The sequence below is a fragment of the Tasmannia lanceolata genome, unplaced genomic scaffold (assembly GCF_043159265.1).
Source record: "Tasmannia lanceolata isolate RefF3 unplaced genomic scaffold, GAP_Taslan_0.1 ptg000029l, whole genome shotgun sequence".
Taxonomy (NCBI): Eukaryota; Viridiplantae; Streptophyta; class Magnoliopsida; order Canellales; family Winteraceae; genus Tasmannia; species Tasmannia lanceolata.
In genome coordinates this window covers 3,365,110-3,377,455 of record NW_027518706.1, presented here as the reverse complement: position 1 = coordinate 3,377,455, position 12,346 = coordinate 3,365,110, and the positions used below count along the sequence as shown (strand labels likewise).

The following is a 12,346-nucleotide window of genomic DNA, read 5'->3' as shown; positions in this document are numbered from 1 at the left end:
TGGAATTCTAACAGCCTTTAATGGCTGATGGTGTTCCTCACTTTCTTTTTGGTGATGGGCTGTTAAAAGTAACCCAAGATTTGCTTCCAAGGCAAAATTACTTGTAATGAAATTTATCATTAGTCTCGCCCTGTGTTAAGCCCACCTGATTTCACTTGTTGCACCAGTGGATCTCTTCAGCTTGGAGAGCCATGTGAGGAAATTAGAAGAGGAGGGTTATTGAATCAATTTAAGAAGTGCTTTGCAAGCTCTCCTCTCATCTTTGAGGTCACCCTAATTTTATCTATTCTAGCATTGGAGGTCCTTATTAAGGGCACCTACATGTTTAGCAAGTTTTGTAAAACGAAAGTTCGTTTAGCAAGTACTTGTTTTAGTAGAAGTCAGTAGTCAGAGTTTAGGTTATTCCAAAAGTCCAGTACCGAACAATTGTAACCCAAGCATAGAGTTTTGAATCAACGAATTGCACAAGAGAAGTTCTCTGATGTTGTTAAGTTTTTCGCTTTGTTTAAGAACTGAATCAAAGAATCCTTAACGTCTTCTTGGTATTCAAGTTTGAGTTGAATCTTCTTGAATGCAAGTGTTTTTTTAGTTCAATTTGCCGCAAAACCAACGCTTAGCCCAGATGTCTTTGACATTCAAAGCCCACAATCTCAATAGTCATGGCTACTAATAGAGTTGTTTTTCTACTCAATGCATTTGCTACCTTAGTGTGCTAACCAGACTTATGCTTTAACACAAATGACATTCCCAACAGTGAAAAAAATCAACTTAGTGTGCATTAGATTTACCTTAGTATGTTGTGAATGACGATGCTTGGGGTTTAAATAGATAAAAAATTCTCTTTGGATCAAATAGCAATTCCAATGCTTCAAGACTCGAAGCACTGCATAAAGATTTTGGTCATAAGTTAACCACTTTTTGCTAGCATCACTCAACTTCTTATAGTAAAAGGCAATTGGTCTCCCGTCTTCGGAGTACACAACTCCTTTGCCAAACATATGAGCCATCACACCATTTCAAATAATTTCTCAAAGTTCATGCATAGTAAGACAAGGGCAGGAGAAAAAATTTCTTTGATCAGTGGAAAGCTCCTCTCAGCCTCCTCAAACTAATTGAATTTCTTTTACTACCACGCCCCAAACCCCACCCTGGGCATAGGACATGACAACACCGTACAACTGCAAGACGAATCCCACAAATGTACAAGGCTACATAGCAATAACAAAAATAACCTGACATTTCATAACTAAAATATCAAAGTTCAATTAATGCGGACCCATCAGAATCAAATCAAATCTCATATCTCCCCAAGAGTCAAAGCAAAAATAAATAATACGGTCTTTACATCTTATTCAAAGTACTTAGTTCCTAATGAACTGAAAACAACTATACTAATCTCTGAGTCAAAGTCCAATTCCAAAGTTAAGTGTCATGTTCCTCGTTAACCTCACGAGGGTCAAGACATGAAAATATGATATAACCGCAGTCAACTGAAAAGCTCAGTACATAATAAAGTACTACTCTAAATACAGATCTAAGCATGCCAAGGCTCAATAGGGTCAGATAGCCAGAATCAAAAACTAAATGCTGAAGTCTCAACTAAAGTAATAGGCACAGAAATAATTATAGGTGCAATTCAAATAGGATTCTGAATTAAAGATGAAATAAAGCAATTCAATGTTTAAGTTATGATCAGAATCAACATATGTTCAGAATTCAAATACACTTCAGAATCATCGGCATGGTCCAGAAGACATGTTATTGCTTATACACCGACAGTCCACGGTGTAGGAACTAGTTCCTCAGAGCTCAGATACAAGTCGATAGGGCCATTGGTTTATCCCACCGACGAGCCAGAAGTTCCAGTGTACTACCCCCATGGTGGGTTTCAGAATTGCCAATTGTGCTACCCCCATATGGCAGGGTTTCAGAAATACCCAAGCCTCCACAGAAGTGTCCAGAGATAGGTTTAGAGATTCATATTCAAATAGTTCCAAAGATTCAAAATTCAAACCGATAGTTTCAAAGGTTCAGAGTTCAGAACAGTTATCTCAAAGGTTCAGAGTTCAGAACAATTATCTCAAAGGTTCAGAGTTCAGAATAGTTATTCATACAGTTAATTCAATATGATTTTTCAAAGTTTTGCAAATTTTCAGGGCTCGGAAGTCCGATGGATACCTTCAGAAGTCCAAAGGCTTGCTTCGGAAGTCCGAAGGACACGGACCAACTCTACTGGTCCCCCTTCGGAAGTCCGAAGGTTTCCTTTGGAAGTCCGAAGGTCGCAGACTGGGATTTTCGAAAAAATTCCAGATTCGTCCCGAAAACTTCAAAATGCTACTTCTTCGTTTTAGCTCCGATTCGCACGTGGTTGGATTCGTTTGACTCGTATCGACGAGAGGAATCCATCTAATCCAATTTCATGCTCCAAAAATCTCAGATTTATTTATAATAATTTAATCTAAGATTTTAGGGCATAAATCAACCCTTGATTCTTAAAGTTCCAGAACTCAATTCTTAGTTTATTAGGGATCTTTAAATTCATCCCTAAATTCTTATACAATTTTTACGCAAAACCGACATAAATCTCACCTTGATTCACGGCTTCGACTCCGAAATCCCGATCTCCTTGATTTTCTTCTTCTCTTTTTCTGATTTCTCTCTCCAGGGCTGAACAAAACGTTTAGGGTTTGTTTTAGCCACAAACTGATGAATTTATAGGCTTTCTTAAGAAGCCCTAATCGGAGTCAAATTCAAATAGACAAAAACGCCCCTCTAATTAGAGAGGAACAAAATTTTAAGGGGTATTTTTGGGTATTTACATTTACTCCGTCCACTTCATCTTTAGTGCTACGATAGTGCTAAAGTTCGTAATGAAGCTCTTATAAAAGGATGCCAACCCATGGAAACTCCTCACATTACTATGTCTTTAGAATTATCCAATCCATGATGGTCCTCTCTTTCTCCTATCTGCATGTATGCATAGGGGCTCACAATAGCTGCATGTAAGCCCCACGCCTATATAAAGGAGGTTCAACACCTTAGACCTTCTAAATCAATGGCCGGGATTGTGAATTTCCAGTCTCTCAAGCAACGAAGAGACATGTGTCATCATCGTAAGAGAACTCTAGAATCGTCCTCAGAATGTGAAGAGGCAAATCAGGGTTTCGAACTTGAAAGCCCACCAAGATTTTTCTTTGAGAGCAAGGGGGAATATTCGCGAAACTTAAACAAGTTTAAGAGGGCCAGCTACAACAATTCAGCTCAGGTGTGATGAGAAACAGGTCGGCATATCTCGCTCGAATCTCGTTAAGTCCGACCAGAATAGATAAGCCGAGGAAGGTGTTAATCCGAGCATGAAAATGACCAGATCCATCCAAGAGTCAAGCCAATGAACTAGCCGTGCGGGACGGTTAACTGATCAAGATCATGAAGGCCGAGCTCATCTGATTGAGCTCACTTAAGATGCAGGGGTTCATCATCCTCTCTTCTCATTCGCATTCATGGTGGGCCATTCTTGGTGATCCAAGGGCTGGGAGAGAATTTTCCTTAAAGAATAGTCACCTTTTATTGCTTAATTATGCATTAGGCATCAATAAGTGCACTTGCACATTCATACTAAGGCTAATTGTCCTTTCATTTAGATTAGCTTTTATCTCCATTTGCATATCATTTGTAAAGAGTGAGGCATGTAAATTGCCTTTCCCTCTCATTAAGATTCAGTTTTTCATTTGTTTGAATTGAATTTGGGGAATGGAGATTTGTTGTAAAGGTGAGTTATCTTCTCTTTTAGAAGGACCTTTATGTGCTTGAGTTCGTGCAAGGGAGAATCTGAGTTTGACAATCAAACTCCTCACTTGCAAGTCTCTTGGTTCTCCTTGTAACATCAAGGACTCTTTGATCTGTATCTTCAGCTGAATGTTCCCACATTCAGCCCCTAGTTTGAAGAAAATTCAGTGAATTGGAAGCAGAACTGAACAGTTTCTGTGCATGAATCGTGCTTTTGCTGTTGATGAATTTCATTGCAGCTTTGTTTCAAAATCTTACAAGAATTGCATGTTCTTGATGAGATTTCTGTTCTCAATTCGAGAACTGCTTGTGGATTTCGAACTCAAATGACAAGTGTGTGGGTCCATGTGGGCCACACACATTAACAACAATATATAGGTCCAAAACTGCATTTAATGGGAATTCTCATACAAGTGCGTCTGATAGTATCAGTACACTCATCCATATGCAGTTTATTCATTGTACTCGGCGTACATGGTTCATGGAAGAGGAATGAAACAGTAGTAAAAAAAAGTGAAATCACTGTACATATATTTACATATAAACAGGCACAAGAATCAAATCCCATCAACGAACAAGTTGTGCAAAGTGAGATGGAGAGACAAACACCCTACCCATATCCTTATCCTCGTGTCTAAACTAGAACCCACCCTATGCCTATCTTGACATAATGTCTGTTATATTTAAGAGAACAAGTTATGAATAATAGAGAGAGAAAGTGGGAGACCCGAAGCAAATACTAAATATCCATAGCTTCAAACAGTGACAATTGATTTCTGTCTGCACAAACAGTCCACACCTCTAAAACATAGTGAAAGAGAGAGCCTAACCAATCACACCACTATAAACAACAGAACCAACAACACTAACAACATAGGTCCAGTAGAGAGAGGGACTACTTTCCTTGTGGAGGATCCTGTAATGGTGGTTTAACATCAGACAAGGCGAAGAGGGTGAGATCATCCCAATTCCAGTAGCTTGTGGAGCTGAAGAAATTGCCTGAGGGATTTGTCCATGGAGACAATTGTCGGCTGAATTGGACATGCTTGTCATTTCTGCTGTCTAACAGAGCGTTATTGAAGAGATTGGGGCACATTTCTAAAGAAGAGATGGTATTGAAGGAGGAGATTTGGGACATTGGAGGGAGAGAATTGATATAATTATGTTGCAGTGATGGTTGTGGGTTCTGATCAGCTAAGGTAAGAGGCAATTGTTGGTGCTGAATTTCCATATGGGTGTTACTCTGGCGTGGAGTGGAGATGGTGGTTGTGGTGGAGGAAGAGGTCTTGAGGCGCTTGTTCTTGCGGGCCCCACCGATGGGGACATTGCGAAGGGTGCCACCTTTGGTCCAGTGCCTCCTACAAGCCTTGCAGAAATGACGAGGCTGAGATCGATTGTAGTTGTTGTAGTAACAGAACTTGGTGTTGCTAGATTCGCATCTTGGGCATCTCAATGGGTCACCTGATTCCTGCTCTACTCTTGCTTCCACACCTCCTCCATCATCTACCAACAATTTCTATTCCATGTAATCAACACCCAACACCACCCTTATTCATTAGCTCTAATGATATATATAATCAATTGCATTGCAGAAGATGAAATAGGGACGAGTGCTATTAATACAAATTAAGAGAAATCCCATAATAGACATATGCCATATTCGTAAAATGCTCATCAATTGAAGTCCAAATTACATGATCTTGGGCTCGTTAGATAGGTAATTAAAAAACCTTTCTAAAGATACCAAAATCAAGCTAAATAGACAAAATTTGATGCTAAAAAAAATTGCTATAAATAAAAGAAAGTGTTTTCTGTACCTGGGTCCAATCAAGCCTTTCGCCAGATACCTGTTTGGAACTCAGACCCATCTCATGCCAATGACAAGCTTAATTGATGGAGGGACGACGAGATGTAGAGATCTAAACTCGACTCAACTTTGTTATATGGATAAAATTAAGGGGAAATTCTAATACATTTCTATATCTTAATTTCCCTCTGCCTCTTGGCCTTGCAATCGATAACACCCACTGCTTTGCTCCTACACATGATTTTATAGAGACCCACAAGAGAAGAAGAGAATGTTTGTTTGGCAGAAAAACTCAGGCATTAAGGAGAAGATACATGAACACAAGGGGAAATGAAGCACGTGGGAAGTAATACACAACAATGCTTATATTTTTCTTTTTTTCACTCCCATTCACTTTACAGATACTCATCCTCAAACATACTAATAAGTATATGATTTCACTTCTTAATATATTAATTAAAGAAATATTAAAAAAGAGTAGAGTCCAAAGATACAAGGACCAGGAGGCGTACCACGGTTGCCTACTTGCCTTCCGTATGTTGGCATTTGGCACTTGTTGATTACTGGGCTAAAACGAGAGAGAGAGAGAGAGAGAGAGAGAGAGAGAGAGAGAGAGAGATGGTGGGACCTTCTGTGGGCCTTTATTGGATATCTACTACATTTTTTCACGTGGGTAACATCTGTATATGCACGACTGTCACGTGCCATAGCCACTTCAATTTTTATTTTTAACATTGAAGAATGTTGTAAGTGGTGGGATCCATCCAGCACCTAATGGTGGGTGGGACCGTACATCTCCTGGATTGGAGGACCCATATATCCCCATTGTGTCTTCGTGATTTAGACAGCCCAGAATAGAACAATGGTAATGAGGTGTCTAACAATAAAACAACATGTTAACCCTATCATCATATCTACATTTATTAATGAGACTTACCGGGGGGGGGGGGGGGGGGGAGGAGCTACTCGCCCATGGGGTGGGGCTGGTGCCACAAAGACATCTGCTTCTGGCTATAAAGAATCTCCCCTAGCTGATCTTGTAGTTGATCGATTCGAACCGTGGGGGTGGTTGCATAGATGAGTTTTTATATGGTGTAGTATTTTTGAAAAGGTACTGTACGGCACACACCATAAGATGATCCAAACTGTCCATTTGATGTGCCACAAGGCCCACAATGTAGTTAGGTTGTTGGACGGTTTGGATCATCCTATGGTGTGGGCCTTAGAGTACTTTTAAAAAAAAAAAATACTAGAATATACCGGCTTACACCATATAAAATATAAGACACAATCTATCCTTCTAATACAAAGCAACAATGGTATTCTTCAATCCCTACCCTTCTCTTTTATTGATTCTATTTCTTCGCTAGTTAAAAAACTGAGAATTAGAAGCCTCGAAGAACACACCTAGTACGACAAAGTAATATCAGTGGAAGGGGCTAAATATCTCGGGTTTCTCGATGTAATGATTCATTACATGAGCTGGGAAAATGAGACTAGTTGTTAAACAACTAGCCAAATGGAACAGTCATGCACTAACATATCCGCTGATCAGTAGTTGTTGTAGCTTTGCTGGAATGGATAATCAACCACCTTTCCTTTTCTTCTCTCTTCCCCTCTCTAACTACCAACTTTTTTACGCTCTCAAGTTTCCCATTTTCCTTGATTTCTTTTTAGAGAGAGAGAGAGAGATTCTGAATGGCCGGTGGGTAGGGGTGCAACCTGGGTTGGGCTCAACCTGATTTTGTCTCGGGTTGGGTTGGCATTTCTTCGGATTGGGTTGGGAAAAGCCAACCTTATTTAATTTCGGGTTGGGTTAGGGTTGAGGCCTAGGCAAGCCGACCCGACCTCCGTCCTCTAATTCTATCTTGATTTTTTTTGGATTATTGTATTTTTCTCTTTGGCCCAAGGTGAACCCGAACCAACCCAACTTGACTTTGGGTTAGATGGTTTGGGTTAGGGTTGACCATCCTCAACTCTTGGCTTGGGTTGCATTGGCCTCAACCCGATCCAACCCGACCCGAGTTGCACTTGTTGGTAGGACATAGAAGTATTAATTTGTCCATACTTGGAAAGAAACTGTAACCCCAGCAAAAAAACGAGAGTGAATGAGAGGGTGGGGTTCTTCTTGCATTAATAAAATAGCCAGTTCAAAACCCACTTAGACCATCTAATCTGGCCACCACGTCCCTCATCACTCTCTCATTCAACACTAAAAAACTGCATCGAATTAAACTTTTCATTCCCTATTTGACTAATCAATTAGCATAGGCACACTTTTTGGCCTGCAGCCATAATTCGGTGTTAATATATGCTATTAAACTGTTAAAATAGAAGAATTAAGGGGCACCCTTGCAAAAATCTGGTGAAAGGGTGCCCCCATTGGTTGAACATGACCAAAATGGCACTTTAGTGATGTAGAACCAATGGGGGCTCCCCCTTAGTCTAGAATTCCTCATTAAAACATGGGTGTTTTTCGCCCACAGTTTCCTGAGGTCCAATCCATTGGTTCCTTGTACAATGCACTACCCAGCCGTCCATGTGTTATGGATATTTTTTTTTCAAGCTGTTACATCAAAATTCTTACTAATACTTCAAAAGGAGCTTAAGTTGGTGAATAATTATTTTAAAATTAAAACCGACATTTGCAAAGGAAATCTCTTGTCTATATGTTATACACCACTACTTGGGATTGAGACTCCAGCACCTCACCCAAACCATCTTTCTATTTACACTAGAAATCAATTGACGTCAATCTTGCCAAAGCAATTCATTGACCCCGATCGCTCCATCCATGCCAAATGGTAAACAAAGTTATCTCTCTCCCATATTTGAATTCTTCCCCTTGTATGGATTGGGATTCCTAACCGTGTAAAATTACTGCTTTTATCTATTGACTAGGGGTGCAACTTGGGTCGGGTCTGGTTGAAGCCAACCTGAACCCAACCCGAAACTCTAAACCGTCAACCCAAGCCCACCCGACTCTCAACCCGATGAAGGCTAACCCAATCTAATCCGAAAAATTAATATCTTAACCTGAACCCAACCCTAACCCGACCTGATTTACCAATTCGGGTCAGATTGACCCAGTTATGGTGATATCTTTCCCCCGTAGGAGTTTATGTTCTTAAATGAAAAACAGAAAAAAAAAATGGTAATTTTTTTTTCAAATGTCGGGTTTTGATGCGGGTCGGGACGCCTCAAGCTGAACATGAACCCGATCCGACTCGGGTTCAACTTCCGCAACCCGAACCCGACCCAACTAAAAACCAGCCCAACCCGTGATTTTTTCGAGTTGAACCCGACCTGAGTTCAACCCTAATATTGACATTCTTCCCATGCAAGAATAGGCAAGACAGCAAAAATCAAATCCATAGGTTCCTTCTTTTACATGGTATGGCTACGCGCATTTCTTTTTTCAACTCTCGTGATTACTTTCTCTCTCTTTTTTTTGGGTCCCTGCCCTCCATTGTTTTTCTCCTTGTTAGATAAATCCAATAATCTGACTACTAGGATTCTTAAGATTGTTGGATAATAATATAAATGAAGGGACTAACATTTTTGCATTGGTGTTGAAACCCTCTTCACACGCCTCTAGGTTTTGGGTTAAGTCAAAATATACCACAAAAGACAAGAACTTTTGAAAAGCAGAAGCTAGATTCCAATTTTGAATTTTCCCTCCAAACTTTGAGTTCAAAAAGTAACTTTTGATTTCAAAATTTCAACACTCCTCCGTTCAACTTCCCTCACGATTATCTATACAAGGGAATCATGACTAGATCCAAATTGATTTCTCTTCATGATGCCATTCTCCACAGCCATGATATGCGCATGCAGATGTAATCATTTTCACTCTAACAATGCCATGGCAGGAGCTCACTTTGGTTCTACCTACTGAGTTTTGGCCACGATTAAAGCTAGCAAAACTAGGAAACAACTAAATAATAGTTGAAAACGAACTTAATAATAGAAAAGGATAATAACTAAAGCTAGCTAAAGTAGGAAATCACTAAATAATAGGAGAAAATAAGGAAACCGTGTTTCCCAATTCTTTCAAACTTATGATTCCAAAAGATGGGTTGCATCAGACTCCCCGCATTGGAGAAAATCCATCCTCAGATTTGAATCTTCGAAAAGTCTACGTTTATGGGTGCAAGTTTGGCCCTGTCAGCCCTGACCCGCCCTAAGCCCGAACAGGGTCTGAGCTGGATTTTCCAACCCTGAGGGCGGGTCAGGGTTCATTTTTTAGGCCCTGACTTAGGGTCGGGTCGGGTCAGGTTTGTTAGAAAATTGATGTGCAAATCTGTAATTTAGGATTCGAGAATACCTTATAACAAATTAACCTCACAACTTGAAGACAGAGATCAATAATACTATTTTCTGCAATAATAATCTGTAAAGAAAAAGAGAAATCGTTAGATCACTTATCAAATTGAGGCACGAAGAATCTTCGCTGTCCTTAAGGCAAATCTCGCCCCCACTATGACGAATCAACGGTGCAGATGGGCGTCTCGGTGTATGCCTCCAGGATACAACAACTCTCGCTCCAAGGGTGTGCACTCACGCAACCCGGATGCCTAAGAACTCGCTTATATTTGCCAAAAGCCTTGAGCAGAAAACCAGAGAGAAAACCAGAGAAGAGAAAGAGCAAAAGAAGAATCCGTCAAGGATATCTTTCTGTTTTCTCTAAAACCGATTTTATAGAAAGATAATCGACACGTTAGGGTGAAACGTCGCACTCTTTTAGTGCGTGAGAGACGTTTTCCAAACGGTCACTAAACCACGATTAAGGAATCTCAAACGGTAAAAAAGAGTTAAAACAAAATAAATAAATTCTTGACCGTTAAAAGGAAAAAATAAATAATAGAAAAAGAAAAGCCTTACGTCCACGCGCGCGGCCGGCCGAGCCACGCCGGGCCGGACGGCGTGCGTGTGTGGTAAGAGCAAAAGCCCACCGGACCCAAGTGGGCGATCCGTGCGCGTAGGATCCCCATGACCTCTTGTTCATTCACAAGGCTAGGAGAGTGAAAGTATATATATAGCCACTCTCATCCTCTCACACTTCCATCTAGGACTAAAGTTTTCTCATGACTTTAGTCTTTTTGGAGGGTAGCCCAAGTAATTTAAATGAGAAGCCCAAAAGCATACATATAATGACTAAAAACACCCCATTGTAAGTTTGAATTACAAAAAGACTTTTTTCACATAAAAAGTCAACAAGGTTCAGGGTTAATACCTCGGGTCGGCCCGACTCTAAGTTTTCTACTATAGAATTGAACCATCTGTGCATGTTTCTTTTGCTAATGTTTTCTATTATCTTCGATTGATGTTTCTTTAGATTATTATTAATTGTCTCTGCTACCCGTCATGTTGTTGAATTCATATTGTCATATTTTGATCCCTTTCTCTATTGATCATTTTGTTCCATATGATATGTGGTTGCTTTATTTTTGGCACTTTTAACAGGTATTTGCACTAGGGTCAATCAGGGCCAGCCCGGCTCAGCCCAATCAGGGCCAATTAGGGCAGGCCAGGGCCGCGCTGAGCCCTATAGGGCAAGCAATGGGTTGAGGTTTTTTGGCCCTGACTCAGGGTCAGGACGGGTCACGGCCAAGATAATGGGATCAAGGGTTAGGCTAGGGTTTTGAAAAACCCGACCCGGTTGCAGCCCTATCTACGTTCTTACTAATGTTAGTCAGCATTATTCTCATGATTTATAAAAACTCGTCCTCGAATTTTAAAGTATCCAAAAACAATCATCAACTTTGTTTGCTGCCCTGCTAGGATTTCTAAAACAGTGCTAAAGAATGTATCCATGCTCAGCATATCTCTCATTTGTGATAAACCGTGCAGTAGGTCATCTAGGAAGACATCGGAGAATTCATCTAAGTAACAATAGAATGGTTTCAAGTCTCGTGGTACCTTCTCACAACTTCCATTATCAATAATAACATTGCAAATCTTTTCATTCGACGTACATCTTGTATGAAAAATATTATGCCGCAGCCAATCAGGCATTTCTTGAACTTTGGTTATATTCATAGCACGCCGAATAACCAACGCCTCGCCACGATCATTCCAAGTGATCTTGTCATCCTCATCTTCATTGTAGTCATCAAAACTCGGTTGTTCATCTAGAACCTTCGATTCGACCAACTCCTCAAAATCTTTTGTCAAATTTACGTACCTTTGGTTTGGGCACTCTACCATTACATGAGCGAAGCCCAAACACTTAAAGCACATATTAATATTACGGCAAGGTTGATTATGACCCATACGATTATAAACTTCCCTTTTACCCGGCTCACCGTGCGAATCACGATAAAAAAAAGGGTTAACATCTTCCAAGACGAGACTATTATCATCACGACTCAGTTTTGAAATGCGCTACACTTTCTGTAAGTTGTTAGACTTGCATCCGTAATTCTTCAACTTCATCGATTGAGTGATCTTGATGAGGAGTCTCAATACAAACACCCTGACGATGCCCATGATTGCAACCCATGGTAGTCGCCTCTTCACGGCAAATGCTAAGGATCAATGAAAGCTATGATACCAAACTAATGCAGAGTGGAAGAAGAAGAATAACAAACCAAAACTCAAATAGAATTTCCTGACCTTTGATATATGGTTTTTACAAAGGGAGATGATAAATTTCGAACACCCTACATGATAATTCACACCCCTTTTTACGTGAATTATGTAGCAGACTTTAATGCTTTTTCACGTTAAAGGGGTGCGAATTTATCATTG

The 12,346-nt window shown here is 40.2% G+C and overlaps 1 protein-coding gene across 1 annotated transcript; it reads right to left on the bottom strand.

Moving 5' to 3' along the window:
- Nucleotides 1-4,246: 4,246 nt before the first annotated feature.
- LOC143859221 (uncharacterized) lies at nucleotides 4,247-6,004 on the bottom strand. The gene is made up of 2 exons (XM_077369915.1): nucleotides 5,604-6,004; nucleotides 4,247-5,302 (listed from the first exon to the last, which is right to left on the bottom strand). Exons 1-2 carry the CDS (start codon nucleotides 5,652-5,654, stop codon nucleotides 4,682-4,684), a joined length of 672 nt encoding a protein of 223 aa, XP_077226030.1. The 5' UTR covers nucleotides 5,655-6,004; the 3' UTR covers nucleotides 4,247-4,681.
- Between the last annotated feature and the right edge of the window lie 6,342 nt (nucleotides 6,005-12,346).

Coding starts and splice junctions, on each gene's coding strand:
- LOC143859221 (XM_077369915.1), bottom strand. CDS start 5,654: ATGGGTCTGAGTTCCAAACAGGTATCTGGCGAAAGGCTTGATTGGACC. Junction 5,303..5,603: donor AAAGGCTTGATTGGACCCAG/GTACAGAAAACA, acceptor TACATGGAATAG/AAATTGTTGGTAGATGATGG.